We start from the raw sequence: 22,113 nt of genomic DNA on the forward strand, positions 1-22,113 counted from the left end.
CTAGGATCAGGGAATGTACAGAATCAGTTACATGTTGTTACCATACACTCCCACTTTATTGGTTTCAAAGAGACAGTATCTAGGTTAATCATTTCATAAGATGTTAAAAGGACGTCAAATTTTATCCTTTCTTGCTTGCTATCAGTGACAACTTGGTTGGCCTTTTTTTTCTTGTGCTTCTTGAATTCGCCTTTTGGATAGTAAAATTCATATTCCCTAATAACAGCACGAGCTTGAGCAGACCCAAAATACATTACCTGAAATAAGTTCATTTTAATTTATAATCATATCTATATAAAACAGAAAACAGGAAAAGCAACACTACAATTCAAGTTCCATGTACATACAACATTCATTTGGGGTGCCCATGTTGCAAATTCACGTTCCCAGTTACGCAAAGTTGAAAGAGGAGCCACTACTAAATGAGGATAAAGACTCTCCTCCCAAAGAGATGCTAGAAATGCTATACTCTGTATAGTTTTTCCTGCAACAGTAAGTCTCAGCCATTAGACCTTCTGGTCATCATAGCCCTCAACAAGAACCCTCTAATATACAAATAGAAACTCACCAAGACCCATTTCATCAGCAAGGATAACATGTGTTTGTTTAGACCAAGAAAAGCGTAAGAAATTCAGTCCCTCCAGCTGATATGGATGTAATGAGCCTTCAGTGAAATCGAACATAATCAAGTATCAATATAAAAGATCACAATAATCAAGTATAAGTTAAGAGAAGCAAAAAAAAAAAAAAGTCAAAGAAGGATATCCAAATATGGAACACAATGGAATGTCTTCCAAACAAAGTTCAAGCCTAATAGAGGGCATACCTCCAGAAAGGAAGTTAGGGCTGTGTTCATACTGTTGAAATTCTTTCTGCTTCTTTTTTGATTCTTTTATATCACGGAGAGTGCTCTTCTGCTTACTTGAAGATGGGCGGTGAGATCTGGACTGAATTTTATGAAACCTTTCAATTTCAGGTTGAAATGCAGAGATATCTGATTCAAGCTCCCAGTAACATTCATCATAAGGAAGCTCTTTCCACTTTACATAATACTCTCTCTCATTAGCTTTTCCCCTGCAAAAACTCAGTTTATACTACCACAACCATCAGTTTTCAAAAAAGGGAGTTTGGTTAGACAAAAAGAACAAAATATATCCCGTGTAGTGATATCACGGTAACATAGTATACAATGAGTACATCAAAAAGGCAAAAATGACAGAAACAATAACTGCAGAGTTTTGATGCTTCTGCACAGATACCATTAAGCTTCAGTGTTATGATTTGTTTAGAATCATTTTGCCATAAAATGATATTTCCATTCAGAGTACAATCTTACTATCCAATTTTGTTTCCTTTTTTTTCTATTAGCCATAGAATAAAAAAAAAATTGAATTACCATCTCCTTTGGTCCACTCATATCTAAATTTTGTCTCCAACTTATTTTTCCCCCTTTAAGATTTCATCCAACTCATTCTTTGGTTTCCACCTTTTCCTATACCATTCAAACAGACGCCAGCTCTCTCCTTTGCTATATATCTAGCATCTCAATTTGGGATAAAATACGATTTTCTTTTCCTAAACGATGACAAAAACTTCCTTAATCCAAGCTTTTAGCTTTCATTTTAATCTTTGCAATTTCTTCCAAAATTTGAATCTCTTCATCTATAATTACAATCCTCCCCCCACCAAGCGTTGACATTACATCGAAATGCTGAATGGGTCACCCATGATTTAAGGGGGAGGGTCCACCACGAAGAGATTGCTGAGAAAGCAAAATGGGACAATGATTTGAAGTAGACCTAGGGAGTGTTTGACAATATAATCCCATCCAATGTTCTTCCCAATCCATTGAGAATAGGAATTTGACTAATTTAAAGTAAATAGGATTCATCTAAAAGTTGGACCACATAAAGGAGGTTTGTAACAAGAACAGTTCTCTTACATCACACTCATTGATAAAGCAGTTGAAGTTCCTCAAACTAGTGGTTCTGGACAGGTGTAGGTTATTTGTGTCATGAGTCAATCATAAACATTTGAAGTTCCTACCTAAACATCAAGACCCTCCCACAATCCTCTAACATAGAATAACTATCCCTAGAACTCGTTTTGTCCATATATGTTGGTCACCACCCTTCAAACCCAGCTAGTAAACACCTAAACTTTACAAAAACCATGAATCTTCCAATTATTCCTCTCCAATATCAACCACTTCAGAACCCCGAAGCATAATTATTCCTCCTAATGCTCCACAAAAGGGAACTATTACCCATCTAATGCTTCTCAATGACCAGATACACCTAACCCAATGCACATCACTTCCATCAGCTTGGATTCCTGTAAAAGTACAACATTGATCTCCCCTTTCCTAGGGCATCTTTTATGGTCCACTTTCCTGCGCTCCCTAATCTTCTTACAATCCAACCTAAGATTTTTGTTCTTAATTTTGTTAGACTCCCTTCTTTATTGATTTATTTACCTCTTCTCCTCATTTCTTTCCTTCCACTATCTTCTTTATCATATAGAATATTATACATGTTTCTCATTCTTTTGTGATGGGTTAACTGACAGTTTTATCAAAGCTTTTAAAAAACCGAGGGTAGTGGGAAGTGGGATGGGTAAAAATTTTGCCCATATTTGTGGAGTATCCCTACACCTGTAAAGGGTTCAACTTGAGAATTAAGAAAGAAATAAACTAGAGACATCTTCTCCGATACCAACTAATATTTGTAGATTGATTTGATCAAGTTTAAATAGAAATTTTTTCTTTGGATGGAAGAATAGAAATGAAAAGAGAAGGAACATCATGATTTGTGAACAGAAAAACCAATTAGCTATAAAGCCCTCTTTCACTATTTATAATTTGGAGAGCTTTGATAAAATAACCAAAATGTATTTGATGCTGATAAACTAGTCAAAGATGTATTTGATGCTGATCAAATAAGAAAAATTATAGTAGAACTCAAATTAGAGAATAGTGATTTTTTTAATTGCAAGATGTAAAAACAAGGACAAATAAATGACGGGTTATTATGAAAATAGGAGATGGTCCATATTCCACTTTTTTTTTATTGAGAAGAAATAGTGAACTTGGAAATGCAAATAGTAAAGTGGAAACAAACTGTGCTTTTATTGCTTCAATTAATGGCCACAAGTCTTAACTTTTACCATCAGATAGAGCACAGAAACAGAGATATGATCAAACCTGCAAGCGAGGATGCGGTCAACAGTTGTCCATTCAGGTCGAATTGCAACAAAGTCATCTTCAGAGTTATTAACTGATGCCATTTGACGATGGAAGTTATTTACTTTAGTCCTCAGGCGAGGATGTGCTTTGAAAGCTTTATGAAACTCCTTCTCCGGCACCCTAAGGAAAACAGTAAGTGCTATATCAGTAAGCCATAGTAAACTATTTATAAATGGAAACATTATAGAACTTTGGGCAGGATTTGCAATGCAAGAGAAAATGGAAAAAAGAAAAAGAAAAACCTTTAACCATTGGCTGCAGTAAGAAACCAAAAGTTGTACAGATTCATGAGAAAAACAATTTTCTCATAAAAGAAAAACATTGTGGGATAAGTGAAGTTGCAAAAAGAAACTTCATTAAACCAGTAATGATCAAGCAAGCATGGTTCATTTATGTAAAATAACCATAGAGATATGTTAAGACTAGGGCTACCATGTGCAGTGCAAATAAGATAGTCCCTTCCATTTCACAAGGTACTGTTTAACAAATATTTGCTTTGAGCCAAGTTTTGAGGCATCACTATCACCAGCTACAGTAGGTCTCATTTCACAGTCCAATATCTTGTCAATGTCATTCAGGGGGCTCACCTGCAGCAACCAAAATTTCTGATTTTCAATATCATGAACCAAGCTCAATCAAATCCAAAATTGATCTAATAAAATCCTAGTTTCATACACATTCTGGGCAACTCCAGCTGTTGGGGAGAGGAGCTTTTAGCGGTGGGAGTAAACACTTGGGATGGTAAGCATAAGTGCATGTCTCACAATTTAGAAGATTCCCTTTTTCCCCACATGCTTGACATGCATCATCTTTCTGCAAAACATGAAAGAAAATTATATATAAAGATAACATAAGTGTAGATCTCTAGAAGCTGGGTAAAACGGTAGAAAAAATCATCTGAAACAAAGGTTCAAATTGCAAGATACAGCTAAATCATATAAAACTAAGTTCATCAAGCTTCAAGCCCTCGGGTACTGTCACCAAGCACATTAATAGGCTGACAATGATGAGAAAAAAAGGTTATAGTGTGAGAGCGGCCACTTTGTGAGAAAAAGAAAAAAAAAAAAAACAATGCCAGTGGTTAGGTTTGTATCCAGTCCAACCTCCCAAGACCCCAGATAGTTGGGATCAACATCAAGTGATGACCATGGTTCAAAATGTTCACATTTCCCAGAGAAAACTACTAGCACAGGGACTGCACAAGATGGTATTAATAACATGATGAGTTGGCATCACATTGCAAAAATGTGGAGCAGCAGTGTTAATGTATCATTGCCCATTTAATGAAGATGATGACCACTTTTACCCAACTCAAAATTCCTTTTGGATGTACATTAAAATCTTAGTTTTTGTTTGTGTAATAGATTATTTGGTTTAAATTGCAAACATATTTCCCGCTATTTCAACAAATATTTCCATTAACACAAAATATTACTGGAATTGGCGTACACCCCAATGAAAACTACTAGTGCACGAGATGGTATTATAACATGATGAATTGGAACTTGGAAGCATATGGCAAATATGTGGAGCAGCAGTATAATTGCCCATTCAATGAAGATGATTATCACTTTTAGCCAACTCAAAATTCTTTTTTTGTTGTATCATAAAATCCTAATTTCTTATTTGTTAAAAGATTATTTGGTTTATCTATGAGAATCTTTTGCATTTTTCATGAGTTTAAGTTCTGCTTGAAATTACCCTAGTACATAGTTTTAAATCCTAAAGTCCACAGAACAACTTTTTTTGATAGGTTAGTTTACAGAACAACTTGTGGCTTGTTATTTTGTGTATCAACCTTAATTTCTTGCTTTTATTTGATGGTTTTGGACAAGCGAATGGTCTAAACATCAGTTTATTTTTCTGCATGTTTCACAATTTCACCATGTCTATAATTTTAACAATATTTCCATATGACATTCCTGACATTTCCAACATGTTTCTCATTTTTGGATAACCACATTTCCACTGACACCGACATTCTAAACTTTGGTAATGACCTCTATTTCCTAAAAAGGTGAAGTATATTAGAAACAAAAAATGGATGGATAGTGCCTGCAGTGCAACTGTGCAAGTGCTACGAACCCTGCTTATAATCTTTACAATCTATTCTCACTGCTTCATCAATATCTCTCCATTCCATGAGAAGCATAGCTCCCACATTCCCACATCAATACTACCTTCAAGAACTCTAAGAGAGGTACTCTATGAGTAGGTTCCTATATGATTCACAATAATCAAGAATTTTTCATAATAAAGTAAAATACATTAAAAAGAAGGAAAAAAACAGAGAGTATACTAGGTATAAACAAGCATTACAGACCCATCAAAAGAATATAAACCAAGGAGATTGGATCTACAAGGGTTCAGAAGTAATATTGTTGCAGTAAGCATTGCATGCATAACCCTGAAAGTATAAAATAATGCAGCAAGAGAACATACAGCATCACTCCGGATTATCCTTTCAAGCTTTTCCTGTGTAGCCCCAGATTTTCGATGTACAAGATCAGCTTCATCATCTGATTCATCTACATCATACAAAGGCTTTCTATCTGACCGAATTCGGAGTCTCTCAACTAAACTACTCATATCCTACACAAAACAAAATAAATAAATAGATTGTAACTCAACTTTCCTCAACATGATAAAAATGTGAAGGTAAATACTTATAAAAATGGAGATTGCATTTTTAAAGTGAGAAGGCCTAAGGAATTAGTACAGATGGCTGTTAGTAAACTGATATCCTGGATTTCACTTACCCCAGAATTCAAACATGTAAATGTAGCTCAGTTATTGAGAAATCAGTCAATTTGGTGTTTGTAATGGGGGTCCCCAGGCCCCCAAATCAGTCAATTTGGCAGGTTTCTGTTTGTACTCTCAAAGTTTTGTCTAATAAATTTACCTTACCTTTTCAAAAAAAAAAATGGAGATTGCATTTATTAAAATAATATTATACACAAAATGTAGAGATGCATGAGAATGTAAAAAAGAAACTAGCTAGCAAGAAAATTTGTATCCGGAAGACCATTCACATCCACAATTAACTTTATAGTTAATATACCATTGAAAACACTAAACCATGTCTTGATAAAACCAGAGTTTTCATTACTCATCGCTTCAAATATCGGCATACACAAACAAGCTCCTATTTATTTTCTTTTTCACAAAGAAATTGGGAAGAAAATAAGCTGGAACACAAATAAATACAAGCACTAACCTTTTTATTGATAGCAAATTAACATTTTATTAGAAGGGAAGATGATGAACAAAAGAAGGCCAAAATAAAGGTGGGCCCAAACAAATCACTAGATGGGCCAGGTAATGGGTTTTTAGGCCAATAAAGGTTGGGCCACAGTCTTAGTACTAAAAAGGACTCACGTGACAATATTAAAAGTCATGTGGGCCCGGTTAGATGGACAGCCCAGTCAACCTTTCAAGTGAGCAGACCTCTATTGGGCCTAAAGTTTTCGAAGCCCAAAAGGTTGTGGTGCCGGTAGACAGTAAACAGGGTGTATCATCATCCTCCTCTTTTTTTTATTGGAAACAGTAACTTTCATTGCATTAGTAAAGGAGTAGTACATTGCCAATCACTCACGGCATGAGTGTTGACCCCATATTTTATCCCAAAGTTTACAGTACAGCCCAAAAAAGATTTTCCCTCTTGAGTTCCCTGTTTTGCCAAAGTATCAGCCACACTGTTGGCTGACCTCCTTGCCCAAGTAAAGATTACTCCAGTTTCCCTTGCTAAACAATAAATCTCCCTCATTTGCTGTCTCAGAGTCCATGCCCCCAGACTTTTTGTCTGCAGCCATCCTATTAACAGCTTAGAATCTCCCTCCACTTCAAAGTTTTGGAAACCCCATTGCTTGGCCAGTCTCAGTCCTTGGAGTAAGGCCATAATTTCAGCTCTTAAAGAATCACCTATACCTATTGGGCCAAAGTACAGTGCTATTAGCCTGCCCTCCCCATCTCTGAATACTCCCCCCCCCTGCCGAGGGTCCTGGATTGCCCAAAGAACTTCCATCAAAATTCAACTTTACCCTTTGGTGTGCTGCTGGTATCCATTGGGGCTAAACCACATCCATAGTAGTAGAAAGGTTTGCCACTGTCGACCAGCCTCTAAATATGTCCTCCACCAAATAATCATTGAATAGCAGCCTCTAAATAAGTCGGTTGATTTCAGCCAATGTAGACTTTTGTGAGTTATGTTATAAATTACTTGTTCCTTGGACCTTTCTTTTCCTTGGAAAATTCTGTTATTTCTCTCCTCCCTTAATGACCAAAGGATAGCAGCTCTCGTAGCTCTCCACATCATCCTACCTCTTTTCTTAGGTAGTCTAAAGAAGTTTGGTTCAAAGAGACTTGCTGCATCAAAAGGCGGGGTCCACCTGCAGCCAAACAAAGAGGAAAACCAATTCCAAACAAAAGAAGCAAAAGGACAAAACAATAATAGATGTGTAATTGACTCACCACAGCCCAAACAAAGACAACAAACATGAGAGGAAAGGCAGCAATTTGGTCTTCTTTTTTGTAGTTTATCCAAAGTGTTAATTTTCGGGAGTACTACCTCCCAACAAAAAGCCCTAATTTTCGATGGAACAAGGTTACACCATACTTCCTTTGTGGGAAAAAATTCTTCAGCGTTAGTAGACTGAAAAAGGGCATTGAAGAAAGAAGCACATGTAAAGTATCCAGAGGATGACACCGACCAAATTCTGCTGTCTGAACAAGAAAGATCCAAGAATACTAAGCTGAGAAGGGAAATGAGTTCATCTACTAATCCCATTTCAGACTTCCTTAACCCTCTCCATAGTCCCAAGTCCTAAGAATTTTCAGTACCAAGAACATTGGAAATGATTGACTCTTTGTTAAGGGAAAGGGAATAAATAGATGGAAATATATCTTTAAGAGAGGATTCCCCAAATCAAACATCTTCCCAAAACCGCACTTTACTACCTTCACAAGCATCATACCTGATATATGGAAGAAAGGAAGGCAATAAACCATGGATCACTTTCCAAGGAGAATACCAAGATGCCCTACGGTCAAGACCAGCATCCCACCCAATGTCTGCCATACCATGAATACTCACAATCACCTTTTTCCATAGATTGTCTTGTTCTAGGGGCAATCTCCACAACCATTTTCCCAGCAGTGCAACATTCCTTAGTTTAATATTCTCTATCCCTAGACCCCCACTATCCCTACTTCTGGACACTATCTCCCACTTCACTAGGTGATATTTTTTTGTGTCCCCTGGCTCCCAGAAGAAGTCCCTCATTAATTTTTTCCAGTTGGTTGGCCACTTTGGTGGGGATCCTAAAGGTAGATAAATAGTAGATTGGCAGATTAGTCAAAGTTGACTTTATTAGTGTTATTCTTCCCCCTAAAGAGATGTAATTTCTTTTCCATCCTACCAGCCTTTTTGTGAATCTTTCCACTACTGGATACCAGAAGCTATCAGAATTTGGGTTCCCACCCAAAGGTAGTCCCAAGTACAATATCGGCCATTCCCCTGCCTCACACTCCAGAACCCTAGCAAGGTTTTCTACTTCCTCTTTCTCTCTGTTTATCCCACTACACAACTCTTGCCCCAATTCACCTTAAGGTTAGAAACCCTTCCAAAGTGGGTTACTAGCCATTGCAGTTGAACCAGTTCTTCCCTTTCCCCTTCACAAAATATGACAATATCATCTGCAAATTGTAAATGTGTCACCACCAGCTCTTCCCTTCCAATTCTCCAACCTTTTAACTGATTTGTAATATCAGCCCTTGAGATCAAAACACTCAATACATCTGCAACTAGAGTAAAGAGGAAAGGGGAGAGAGGATCTCCTTGACGAAGGCCCCTTCTCGCTGGAAAAAAGTCTCTAGCTACTCCATTGACTAGTATGGAATAATGACAGGAGGAAAAACAACACTTTATCCACTTACACCAATTAGCTCCAAAACCTCTCAACCTTAAAATCTATAGCAAAGAGTCCCAGTCCACCAAGTCAATAGGCCTTTTCCAAATCCAGTTTGCAAACCAAGCATTTTTCCTTTCTCCTCTTCTTAAAATCTACACACTCATTAACAATGAGAATCTAATCAATTATTTGTCTCCCAAAAGCAAAAGTCCATTGGTTTGGAGAGATCAAAAAGGAAGGACTCTTTTGATCCTCTCAGCCAAAACCTTAGAGATGATTTTATACATACTTCCCATAAGGCTTATGGGTCTAAAATTCTTTGGATGGATTGCATATGCTTTCTTAGGGGTCAATGCTATAAGAGTTGCATTTGCCCCTGAATTGAACTTGCCCCTTTCAAAAAATTCTTCAAAGACTTCCACAAGCTCAACACCTACTATCTCCCAATAGTCTTGATAGAAAGCCATCGTGAAGCCATCTGGGCTTGGAGCTTTAGATCTCTCCATAGAGAAAATTGCGGACTTCAATTTTTTTTCCAAAGCCTCCATCAAGTCCCTAGGCCCTATCCCCCACTCAAGATTATCTAAACTATCTCTAATTCTGCCCAGCCCAACAAAAATGGCTTTGAAATGCTCCACAAAGGCTTGTGCTATATCTATTTCCCTGGTTAGAAGTTGTCCATTCCACTCAATCTGAGAGATTCTCTCAACCCGGTTCGAACGAGGACCAATGACAGCCCAGTGACAGTAGATTGTGTTGGGGTCCAATGACAGAAAGGAGGCCTCTCTAGGGCAACACAACCTTAGAAGCCAAAAATAGATTCTGAGGAGGATTTTAGTCGTCTGAAGATGATGTCGACGATGACAATGATGCTAAGTCTTTTGAGATGTTGAGTATCAGTAGCTTTGATGATCAAGCTCACCCTTGTCTCCAAGAAGAGTAGGGTTTAGGAACAAAGTTATTGCTTTTGGGGGATGAAGAAGTGGAAGGACATGGTGACTTCATTTTTCAATCTACAGTTGAGACTATGTAAGGGAAGAAAGGGAAGAATATGACTATTAGGCTCAAAACTTTCACCTGATTACTCCAAGCTCCTCTCCTAAGGGCCAACAATCACAAGGTAGCAAAATGAATGAAAGTAACGCCTCTCTTAGTGAAAGTAAAGATACATCAGTAGCCTCAAAACCCAAGAATTAGTGTCTTGATGGATCTTTGTACTCAACCATTTTACGTCTCTCCAGTCCTTTGGGATCTGGGAACTTTAGGCAGAATTCCAGTCCAGGCTCTCCTACACCGAGTCCATCTCCTAAAGCTATAGCTCCAGTTATGCATTGTACTCAATTTAAGGCTACTAACATTCCTTTCGTGTCTCTGCCAGATGCTATCAGCTCCATCTATTGCCTGAATCTTGTAAGGAAGATTAGAGGGAGGAGGAAGGAGTAAGGGATGAGGGAGAAATGGGCAAAAATGGAGAAAATGAACAGGGGGAATAGATTTGGAATCTGATCCATGAATGTTTTGAAGAACTAAAGATAAAGGAAGGGTAATAGGAGGAGAATAAGGAATCAATAATAGAGAACAAGCTTACAGAAGCGGCAGGTCTTTAGGCTTAAGGCTGAAAGAAGTGGAGAATGTTAAAGTATACTCAAGGAAGGGAAGTGAGTCTGTAAGAGGCAAAAAAAATGAAAATAAAAAAGATGACAGAGGTAGAGAAGCTAAAATCTGATGTGGAGGGAGATTTAGAATTTAGTGGAAGAAGAGAGGGGAGAGAAGAAAGGGATAAAATAGATCCTGATTCAGTGTCTAGGTTTTAGAAAGTTTAGTTATCATGAAAATTATAAGTTGGAATATTAGAGGACTAGGTAGTACAAGAAAGAGAAGGATAATAAAGGACTTGCTGAAGAGAGAAAGACTCGATATTGTGATGATACAGGAGACCAAGTTCATAGACCTAGAGAGGAAGTGGGTAAGGAGTATTCGGGGTTAAAGAGGCATTAGTTGGACTGTTTTACCTTCTTGGGGGGCTTCTGGAGGTTTAGTCACCTTTGTGGAGGAATGAAGTTGTGGAAGCTTTAGAAGAATTAATTGGTCGTTTCTCAATCTCAGTGAAATTCAAGAATGTTGGGGATGGTTTCACTTGGGTCTTGAACAATGTCTATGGGCCAAACAGTTAAAGAGAAAGAAATGGTATGTGGGAGGAATTGTTTGATATCAGGGGACTTTGGGAAGGGGGTTAGTGTCTTGGGGGAGATTTTAATGTAATTAGATTCACCAATTAAACGAACAATACCAAGCAATAAATCACTTCCAGTATGAGAAAATTTAACGAATTCAACAAGTTCTGTGAGCTAAAAGACATACCTTTGCGACGGTGTATGCTTACTTGGTCCAACTTACAGAGTTCCCCTTGTTGTTGGAAATATTTAATGGTGTATTGGTGTGTGGGAGGACTATTGGGGAAGATTGATGGCTAGGGCACTACTGAGAGTCACTTTTGATCATTGCCCAATTAGGAATGAAACAGAGGACTTCTCAAGTGGCCCCACCCCCTTTACATTAGAAAACATGTGGTGGCTTATACATTCAGACTTCCAACATAGAGTGGAGTGGTGGAGGGAGGAGATGAGAGATTTCCAATGGAAAGGAGTGTTATTCCACAAGAAATTACAAAGGCTGGAATCTATAATCAAGGAATGGAATAGGGATCAGTTCGGAAGAATTGAGGAAAATAAATTAAATGTGACCTCTAGTATTGAACAATTGGATGACAAGGAAACTTTCAGCATTTTAACTAAGGAGGAAAGCAGTCTGAGATGGACTTTAAAGAAGGAACTAAAAGAAATATTATTAAGAGAAGTGATATGTTTGAGATAGAAATCAAGACAAATGGATCAAGGAGGGGGATGGTAATACAAAATTTTTCCACGCAATTGCTAACGGGACGAGAAGAATTTTGTTGCCAAGTGGACAGGGAAACCTTCAAGGATCACAAAAGGATTGCTAAATGTTTTGTGGATCACTTCAAGGTAGTAAAAGGCAGGAAGGTAGAAGGATTAGGGTGGAAGGATTGGAGTGGCTGAGGTTGGATAGACAATTGGCCATAAAAAGTCCCTCATCAACTTTTCAATCCTTCTACTTAACCCCATTAGGATCCTCAACACAAAGAGATAATACATAGGCAGGTTTGCAAGTGTTAACCTAATTAAGGTCATCTTACCACCCAAAGAAAGCTTTTTTTTTACAAGAGGTCATTCTTTTTGTAAATCTTCCAATCACAGAGTTCCAAAAACTCTTGGCTCTTGGATTATCCCCCAAAGGCAAATAGGCCATAGGCCATTGGGAAACCGTACAACCCAATATTTTTGCACCCTCTAATATCTTCATCTCCTCCATATTCAAACCCACAACGCAAATTTTATCAAGGTTGATCTTCATATTAAACATTTGCTCAAAGGTTTTCACAATCCACTTTAAGTTCCCAACCCTTCTATTATCGCCCCCTTCACAATAAAGGATCGTATCATCAGCAAATTGCAAATAAGTGATTGAAACCACATCACTTGCTATCCTCCAACCTCTAATCAGATTCCTAGAGTCCACTCTAGAGATTAATATTTTGAGCACATCTGCAAGTAAAGCAGAGAAGAAAGGAGAAAGAGGGTCACCTTGTCTTAGACCTCAGGGCTAGAAAGTGGTCCACAACCATTCCATTCACCAAAATTGAATAACGGCAAGTCCTAGCACATTCCATGATCCATTTATTCCATCTATCACCAAAGCCATAGTTTTTCACTACCTCCAATAGCAAGTTCCAGTCAACCAAATCATAAGCCTTCTCCAGATCCAACTTACAAATAAAACCTTTCCTTTCGTTCCTCTTCATCTCCTCAACACTCTAATTTGCAATTAAGATATGATCAGTGATTTGCCTATACTATAGAAAAGCCCCTTGAGCCTATGAAATAATGGATGGAAGGATGGTCCTCACCCTTATGTAGAGCCTTTTAGCAATGACTTTTATAAAGACTATTGATCAAACTAGTTGATCTAAAATCCTTCAGAAGCACCGTATCACCCTTTTTTATGAATCAAAGCAATGAAAGTGGAATTAAGACTCAAATTAATCAATGATCGTTTAAAATGTCCCCAATTTCCCTAATATTTCCACGACATATTTCCATTTCCATGGATAGTGACACGAAATTTTACCGGAATCGACATATTCCCCAATGAACACTACATGTGGAGTACAAGAGATAGTTTCCATGACATACATATTCCCTAGTGAACACTACCAGCACTATATGGAGTACAAGAGATAGTATTATAACATAAGTTGGTAATAATATTGTAGATATGTGGAGTAACAATGTTATTGCCCTCCTAACTTACATGATTACCACTTTGAGCTATAAATATTCATTTAATGCATTAAATCAAATATTAGTTTTTCTTTGTCTAATAGATTATTTAGTTGATCTATTACAACCATATACATTTTTTGTGAGTTTAAATTCTGGTTTAACTCACTCTATCATGAAGCTTTGAATCTTAAGGTTTACAAGGCAACTTCTGAACATACTCTTTTGTCTATAACCTTAGTTTCTTAGCTTTGTCTAGTGATTTGGAATAAGATAATAATTTAAAAGGGTGTGACTATGCTTCTTTTATCATTTCATAAAATGTCATTATATATTTTGCATATTTACAATATTTCCACTATGTCTATAATTTTTACAATATTTCCATTTGATATTTCCAACATTTCCAACATGTTTCTTATATTTAGACGACCAACATTTCCACCAACACTGACATTTAGAACCTTATAATCACCCATCTAACATAAAACTCTAGGAACACCCTTGGAATATTATCTTTCAAGATCACCCAACGGTCCTGGTAAAAGGCCACTGTAAAACCATCCATGTATCCGCCTGGGCCATAAACATTAGTCATCACCCATTCAAAACCATCACTCACCTGTTTGAATTTGATTGAGACGATGAATTTGCTCACTAGTTCTTCTAGTCCAGTTAATGTCTCACTATTCCATACAGTCACTGTACCACCACAAGATCCCCATGAAGAAGCAGCCCAATTCAGCCCCCTTTCTTTCCAAATATTTCTAATCCATCTCCTATCAAATTCAGCTAACTTGGATTCTTAGATTAGCACTAAGTCCAGCTTCTCTCTTCTGAACACTTCTTTGACAATGGATCTCTTTCCTGCCCTCCCTAAACCTCTAACATTCCAACTGATTATCTTCATTCTTCCTACCCTTCCTCTTACTCAATCTACCTATTCCCTTTGATTCTCCCCCTACTCTCACTAAACTCCTTATCTCTCTCCACATCTCTTCTCAATCATTCCATTTCATTTAACTTTCTCTTCCTAATTTTCCCATCCTCCTTATTTTTTCTTGAGTAAATTTTTAAATCATTTGGTTTTTTCAATCTGCAACCAAGTTTTTCCACAAATCCAGCCACTGAATCACTCAACTCAGAGATATTCTCCCTTACACTTGAATCATCCAAGCCTTCCGTGGTGTTTGCTACCAGATACTCTAGACCTTCTCTCCCCCTTGAGTCATCTAAATCCAGTGTTTTAAAAGCGCAAGGCGCAAAAGGCACAAGGGCCATTTTGCACCTGAGGCGAGAGGCACAAAGCGAGGCGCATGCCTTTTTGAAGCAAGGCAGAAAAATACAAGAAATTGCTAAAAATTCAAAAAAAAATCCAAAATTTTCAAAAAATGCAAAAAAAATATTAAACAATATTAATAAGAAATATAAACTTAAATTTTAAAATTAATGGTTTAAAAAACCTATTATCTAAAATTAAAATACATAAACATAACATGTAAAGCATATTCAAATGAAAATTTAAAAATAAATCAAACATATAAAACATTTTCAAGCATGTAAAGCCCACAATCTCTTTTTTTCCTCAATTGCATTACTTCAAGTGGCTAATGTGATGTAAAACATATTACATTCCCGATTCTACAAGTCGCCTTTGTGCCACGCCCCTCGAGACAAACTCAAACAAGTTCATGTTCGGGTCTTAAATCCTTAATTCTCACACAAACAGGGGTTTGGGTCTTAAATCCTATGTCTATAGCTTTTGCTCCAGATTCCAAGTAGGATGAACAGTATGGTCCAAACTTCTGAACAGGGTTAAAAATGCCAAAGGTTAAAATCATACCCAGTATACCCCTCCCAAGACCCCAGATAGCTAGGATCAACTGACCAACATTGTGGTAATTGCTATTTTTTTGGTTACCTATCATAAATAGATATACATATTTATGGATTCATTTTAAAAGAATTCCTCGAGGACTCCTACAACGTGTGGTAGTAATCATTGAAATCCCATTCAAATATCACGTTCATCATTGTCACCCTATGCATGAATCATTTTCTTTTTAATCCATGGGTTTATGTTCATTAAGTTAGGCGATGATAATCTTAGTTCCTCTTTGTTTCCAATTATAGAAAAAGAAATCCAATTTCTAGAAACAATATAGCAAGCATAAGTGCCCAAACACTGATAACAAAGTTATCAAATCCCTTCAGAAGCTTCTATAAGTTTACCCTGGTATAGAATTTCAGTGTCTTTAATTCATATCCTCCAATTGCATATCAAACAATCTCCACATGGTTCTTTAACGTATTATGATATTGGAACTCTCCATTTCCAGTTAGCACTCGCTAAGCCATTGCCTAGAGCATCAGAAAGCTAAAAACTTGGATGCAAAGAAAAAAAAAACAAATGACGTCGATATTTAACTAAAAACTAGCTTGCGAACTAGAGTTCAACAGTGCAAGCTTAGTCGATCCATGAAAGAAACAAACTGAGGCCCTCAAGCCAAGACATGAAACCATCCTTGAAGAACGAACCCCAGGATAAAAGCTTCTTCTTCAATGAAACCATGTCTAGGGTTTCGCATTTGAAGTCCAGAATCTAGTTCCAGAGATTCGACAAACAAAATCGAATTTCTTGGAATTTCGTAGCGAAATTTTCGGAAGAAGAAGAAAAGGGCAAACCTAAGAAAAATACAGAAGCACAACCAGAAGAAAAGAGCGTATGAGGTTCCTACCTTGCCTTTGGCTTCTTCGGAGCACAGGAGCTTCTACTGCTGGCGAGAGCGAAGAGAAGGGAGAACGAGAGAGAGAAAACGGAAACGAAAAAGAAATTAAAAGGTAATTTATATATATAATAAATAAAGAATAAAATATGCTTTTTTCTTTTTTAATTAAATATAACCTTATTTTCTTCGGCGGAAATCACAGGAATACCCCTCTCAAAGGCGCGCAAGAAAAGACTCGTGCGAGCCTGTAAAACAAGAACCGTTAAGTCAAACAGCGATGTTCAGCTACAGGGCTACTTCCCTAAAATGAATATTCATTCTCGCCTATTAAACAAAAACCGTATGTTAGAGTTTTTGTATGCCCTTATCTTCAATCAGTTTTGATGTACTTTTGATATTTAATATAAATAAATGAAGTACATGTTTGATTCAGGTTGTGTGGTATACTTCTGTGTAAGACCCTAAAACTTGACACTTAATGAGACTTGTGTTGGTTTTAAATGTTTACAGCCATTGGATAAGTCTGGGGAGATTTATCCTGCCAAAGCTGGCACTGGTGTGCTGCCAACTGTTGGGGTGGCTTGTTTCAGCCGCCAGGTTGAGACCCAAGGCACATGCAGTGTAGAATTACTTGAACCCTTAAACCATACTAGATTTCCAGTATTATCCTGGACCTTGGAGATTGATGGGCAAAACTATAAATTTACACCTGAACCCTAAACCCGATTATGGTACTGCACTAGGTGTCGGATTTGACTGTCTTTGATATACCAATCAATGAGATCCTTAGCGGGGGTCAAAACTTATGTATGTTGGGAGATTCTGATAATTCATCTGAATGAGTAATCATAGTGACGGATTCAGCCCCTTTGTCGGACAAAGGTAATGATCGGGGATGCACTCTCTCTGATGGAAACCAAACTGCTGACAGTTGATTTCAATCGTTGGAATTTTGTTTTGCAAAATTTATATATAAGATATATATTTAAGTATGCTTTCAAAATTGTTTGCAAATGGTTTTAATTTCCATGATCCATGTAAGTGAAGAGTGCAGCACTGTTCATTGCAGCTGAGGGAGAGATTATCTCTTGTCGGGCAGTGCTTGATCATTATGGGCTGAGATGTTAAGTGTAAAGCCATTTGGGATAACACCTGATGAGCTAATCTTGCGTCTTCCCATAGTCCCTAGGTTTTTATAAGATGGCTTGGCCCAATGACCACTTAGTGTAAGTGTTGGGGCCACAGGGTCCATGTGATGGGCCCAGGGGGTTCACTAGGCTCTCTAGTGAATTTGGCCAGGCTTTGTAACAAAGGCTAGGCCGAACCCATGTGGCTGGTGTGTAGATCAATGCTTGAGTCCCACACCATATAAAGAAGCCCAACTGGGCAGCAGTTTGGAAAACTTTTGAGCACATAACCTTATTAGGCCAAAAGCCCATTTCGAACTAGGCTGATTTGATCAGTCATTATTAAGAGGCGGATATGAGATTATGATGAGCCCAAAATCTTATATAATCTGCAGATAGGATTAAGAAGAGTCCTAATCCAAATACAGTTTTGGATAAGGGCAACTCCTGATATGATCAAAAAATCATTTCCTAATCATTAAGCAACTGAAGGAAACCCTAATTGAATTACAAGAATTCGAACCCTAGGGAGACAGGACACAGCCTGAAGTTTTGTGAGATAGGATCTCAGAAACCCTAGAGAAAAGAAAAGCAGTTTGCCATCTATTTCTCTAGTTCCCTTTAGTTGCAGCCGCCATCATCTGTCACAGTTCATTTTCTCTGTCAGAGAAACATCAAGAAAAGTTATTGATATCAGTCTTTGTTGAAAGGCTGATTCGGTTTGGTGCTCATTGTCATCCAAAGGATTATTGTGAAGGATTCAGTGTGTATGACACACTCTGCTGGTTCTGTTCCACAGTTGTTGTGTCATCTTCAGAATGAGCAGATTTTGGTTCATTATTTGGGGGTGAACACCAACTTTGGGAGAAATTTTTCTCTAGATCAGGTATAATTACTCCCTTCACTTTTGGTTCAGATCTGGTTTGGTTCTGGTTCAAGTATAATCATTGAATCTTGATTCTAAAATTAGGGAATGTGATTCCTAGTTGAAATATAGGTATAAAATTTTTAAAATTCGCCCACCTATTCGGCAACTGTTTTGGCGTCGATACGATGGATTCTACCATCCCTTTCACCGTAATCACATCCTCTCTCACACGCTACACCACTACACCTTCAACAATTTTGACTTTCTAACTCGACTAAATTACTGACCATTACTGTGCTAATGTAAGCAGAATCAAAGCAGAAGCATAGGGATGGTCCTACCATAAATAACTTTTGATCAGTTTTCCCGAGATATGCCTCTCAATCAGTCTGATACGCCCTAACGGAATCCCCACCGATCCTTGATGTAGCTCACTCTTAAGCAAATAGTTATAAAACCAACAAATTAGCCAAGCTATACTAAGAAAACCCGCAACCTCTGCAATTGCCGATAGAGGAATATTCATAAAGAGCGCAATTGCATCAAAGCTTTGCTACGGAGGAAACAACAACGCTGTAGTTGCTAAAATGTTTGAAGGTGAGGACACGACTAAGTTGACGCTCGTCGGTTCAAGGAAGAAGGGGAACAAGAAGCAACCTAGGCTTCTAAGTTTGTGTGGTGTGTGCTGATCAAGAGTTGGATTGCAAACAAAAAGTTAGTATTCGAGCCAGATCTGCAATGGAAGTGGTATGCGTTGTTGCAACAACAGGAGAGAGCTCCTCGGAAGTAAGAACACGGCGGAAGATAGGAGGAGGAAGATGAAGAGCAATTCGGGTTTGAGTTTGAATAATTGTATTAAACCCTGCGAAAAATAATTATAAAAAAAGCTTTATTACTTGCACTTAACGGACGTTTCGTGGACTCGCACGAGTTTCCAGCGCATGCATGTGTAAAGCTGGCAGAGGTGTTATTACTAAAACACCCCCAGTTCGTAGTTAGTTGCAGTTTCTCACCTCTGGAGTTTGGACTCATCAGGAAGAGGCGGTCCAACCAGGGCTTGCAATTGCAGTAGCCGCCCTTTGGTTGCTGTTAGGGTTGTTCATGGGTCGGGTTGGGTCGGTTTACAGGGGTTTTCCCAACCGACCCGACCTGGTCGGGTTACATGAGGTGGAAACCGAAACCAACCCACTGATAGGCAAAACCGACCTGGTCAGTTTGAGTCAGGTTGGGTCGGTTTCGGTTTTGCTCCTGTACAAAAATGATAGAAAAGCCTAGAACTAGAAGGACACCTAATTCTAATTGTAATTGCCTAATGGGTTGCTTATTTGGTGTAAAAGACTATAGAAATTATGATATATACAATTTAGTTAAGTAAGAACTAGAAGATAGGGCTGTTCTAGTTTTAGTAGAAGACTAGTTAAATGGGAAACTAGGAACTACCGAACTATAAAACTAATTGGTTCGGTTTGGTTCGGGTCGGTTTCGGTTTTTACATAAGAAAACAGAAAACAACCAGATATATCGGTTTATGATTTTGCCCAACCCGAAACCGACCAGTGCTGATGAAAACCCGACCGACTCGGATTGGGTCGGTTCGGGTTGGTCGGGTTGGGCCTTCTTATGAACAGCCCTAGTTGCTGTGTTCGAATAGGAGAGAGAAGAAAACCCTCGTATAGGGGCAAAATGGGTATTAAATAAATTATTTAGGGATTGAATCGTTCCATACATTTTCAAAAAAGACTTTTCCAATAAGTGCTGAGGAAAAAAAAAAACAAAAAAGCCAATCTCATCACTTTTTCTCTAAATTCTTTAAAAAAATACTTCTTAATAACTTTTTTTACCACTTAATGTATGATATACTTTTTAGAGATAAAATCATTTAGGGCTTGGGGGATGTGAGCGGAACATAGATACGGAAAACAGGAAAAGCGATATGAGGAATTGGGACAGAACCGGATCCGATTAAATTGGCTGATTAGTCATTAGCGAATAGCGATAACAAAGACCAGGTCGAATCTGGTTCGAGACAGGGTGGAACTATCTTAGAACCAATAAGAAATTAGGTTGTCCCAAGTCCCAACCTTGTACCACATCTTATTGGAACAATATTTTTAAACCCAATGTCGAATCGATAATTACTTTGGTTAATTAGGTCTAACCCAATAATAACCGATTGGATGAATTTAAATATATATTAAAGTAGAAGGTGTCATGTAGGTGGCATGAGCTTTATCTGTTATTCCAATGAACTCTCTGCTCCTTTCATTTTAGCCTTTCTTACTCCCTCATAAAGTTATGTCATCAATGCCATTTCCCTCTCTTATGAAAGGGTCATCATGCCTGACCCACTACTTCACAAATTGTGAGAGGAAATGTGATAGGAAAACAGGGCCAATACGCCTCTTAGGGTTCGTTTGGTTCGCAGCTGGAATTGGAATTGGAATCGAAATCAAAATCCTCCGGAATTGGAATCGGAATGGTCCATTCCTGGCATCTGTTTGGTTCAGTCAAATTCCGATTCCAGTTGTTTGATTCAACTAAAAGCTGGAACCGAAGTCAACCAAAGTTTTCAATTCTACCCCTGTTAATGCCTTGGAATAATCACAAGAAAAGACCTGTCAACTACAATAATAGAAAATTGGACCCTATGACTTTTTCCATTTGGTGGGAACTTTTTTATCAGTAATCAGTAATCAATTCATTAACTTAATCAAGAAAACATTCATTTGATGGGAACGTTAACAAACAGAAGCAAAATTATGAAGAAATTAAACCTTCCCATTAGGAATATCAACGTTTTCTACCATTATTCTAATTAATCAATTCATAAATCTGCATTAGGCCATGTGGCAAATCAATAATGGAAAATATCAATTAAGGCTTCGTGATTTAATAAAGATAGAATCAATCACGATTCTAAATTATGATTTTCATTCAACCCAAAATCGGACTCCTAACACATCTCACAGTCTTTATCTTCCAAGTGAAATACCGACATCTTCTCTTTTCTCCAGTTCAGCCAACTATTCAATCGAGAAAACCCATCCTGCAAGTAAGGCAATAATTGTTTCATCGTTTTTTTTTCTTCTAAACCACAAAACAGGGGCTCCGCCCCATTGTGTTTCTAACCTATAGTCTTCTCCTATTGCGGTTCAACCATAATTGGATTAAAAGGTATACCAATGACACTACAAAGTTCAGCTCATTGTGCTCTATAGATAAGCAAGACTTGTTGCCAAAACAGGGAAATCGTCTTCTTCTAGGCAGCAAAATAGGGACCCCACTCCATCGTGTTTCTAAACCACCATCTTCTCCTCTTGCAGCTCAATCGTCCTTTGATTCTCATGAAGTTCAGTTGGAAATCACTGCCAACATACATCTACCGGTTAAAACCTCCCCCACAAGTGAAGTCACTTTGTTAATCATCCAATTATCGTTACATTTCACTACTATTGTAAATCATTTAGTTCTTCTCCAACATACCTCCACTGTTATTGTTACATTTAGTTGATTTAGGTGACCACAGACTCACAGTTAGGGGTGCTCACCATGGGGTATTTTTTCAAACCAAACCAACCTGATTGGTTTTTTAAATTTCCAAATCGAAACCGAACCAATGCAATCTGTTAATCAGTGGATCGATTAACCACAGTTCATTTTTTTTTGGTTTTTTTATGCAGTTAAAATGAGAAAAGAAAAACTAAAATTGTCGATGGTTGGTGCCGGTGCCGAGTTGCTTGGTGCTGGTGGTTGCTGTCAATTGTCACCTGGAGTGAGAGCTTGAGAGGTGGCACCTAGCGGAGACGCTGAGAGGAGAGGTGAGAGAGAGAGAGAGAGAGATAGAAGAGAGATACAAAGATTAGAGTCAGAGATGG

General features: G+C 37.9%; 1 protein-coding gene across 2 annotated transcripts in view; it reads right to left on the minus strand.

Moving 5' to 3' along the window:
* PKL (chromatin remodeling factor CHD3 (PICKLE)) overlaps positions 1 to 16,358 on the minus strand; it is a 72,838-nt gene extending 56,480 nt beyond the window's left edge. Inside the window, exons 1-9 of one of the 2 annotated variants that reach the window (XM_010267348.2) lie at positions 16,253 to 16,358; positions 5,687 to 5,836; positions 3,920 to 4,057; positions 3,677 to 3,831; positions 3,203 to 3,364; positions 827 to 1,074; positions 569 to 664; positions 348 to 484; positions 42 to 257 (exon numbers count right to left, since the gene is read on the minus strand). In XM_010267348.2, the coding sequence (XP_010265650.1) occupies positions 42 to 257; positions 348 to 484; positions 569 to 664; positions 827 to 1,074; positions 3,203 to 3,364; positions 3,677 to 3,831; positions 3,920 to 4,057; positions 5,687 to 5,833 (1,299 nt within the window). In that variant the 5' untranslated portion in view covers positions 5,834 to 5,836; positions 16,253 to 16,358. The remainder of the gene's footprint in view (positions 1 to 41; positions 258 to 347; positions 485 to 568; positions 665 to 826; positions 1,075 to 3,202; positions 3,365 to 3,676; positions 3,832 to 3,919; positions 4,058 to 5,686; positions 5,837 to 16,252) is intronic. The other variant, XM_088897601.1, reaches the window with a different exon arrangement.
* Between the last annotated feature and the right edge of the window lie 5,755 nt (positions 16,359 to 22,113).

Source organism: Nelumbo nucifera, chromosome 2, assembly GCF_055504915.1.
Source record: "Nelumbo nucifera cultivar China Antique chromosome 2, China Antique-T2T, whole genome shotgun sequence".
In the NCBI taxonomy this organism is placed as follows: domain Eukaryota; kingdom Viridiplantae; phylum Streptophyta; class Magnoliopsida; order Proteales; family Nelumbonaceae; genus Nelumbo; species Nelumbo nucifera.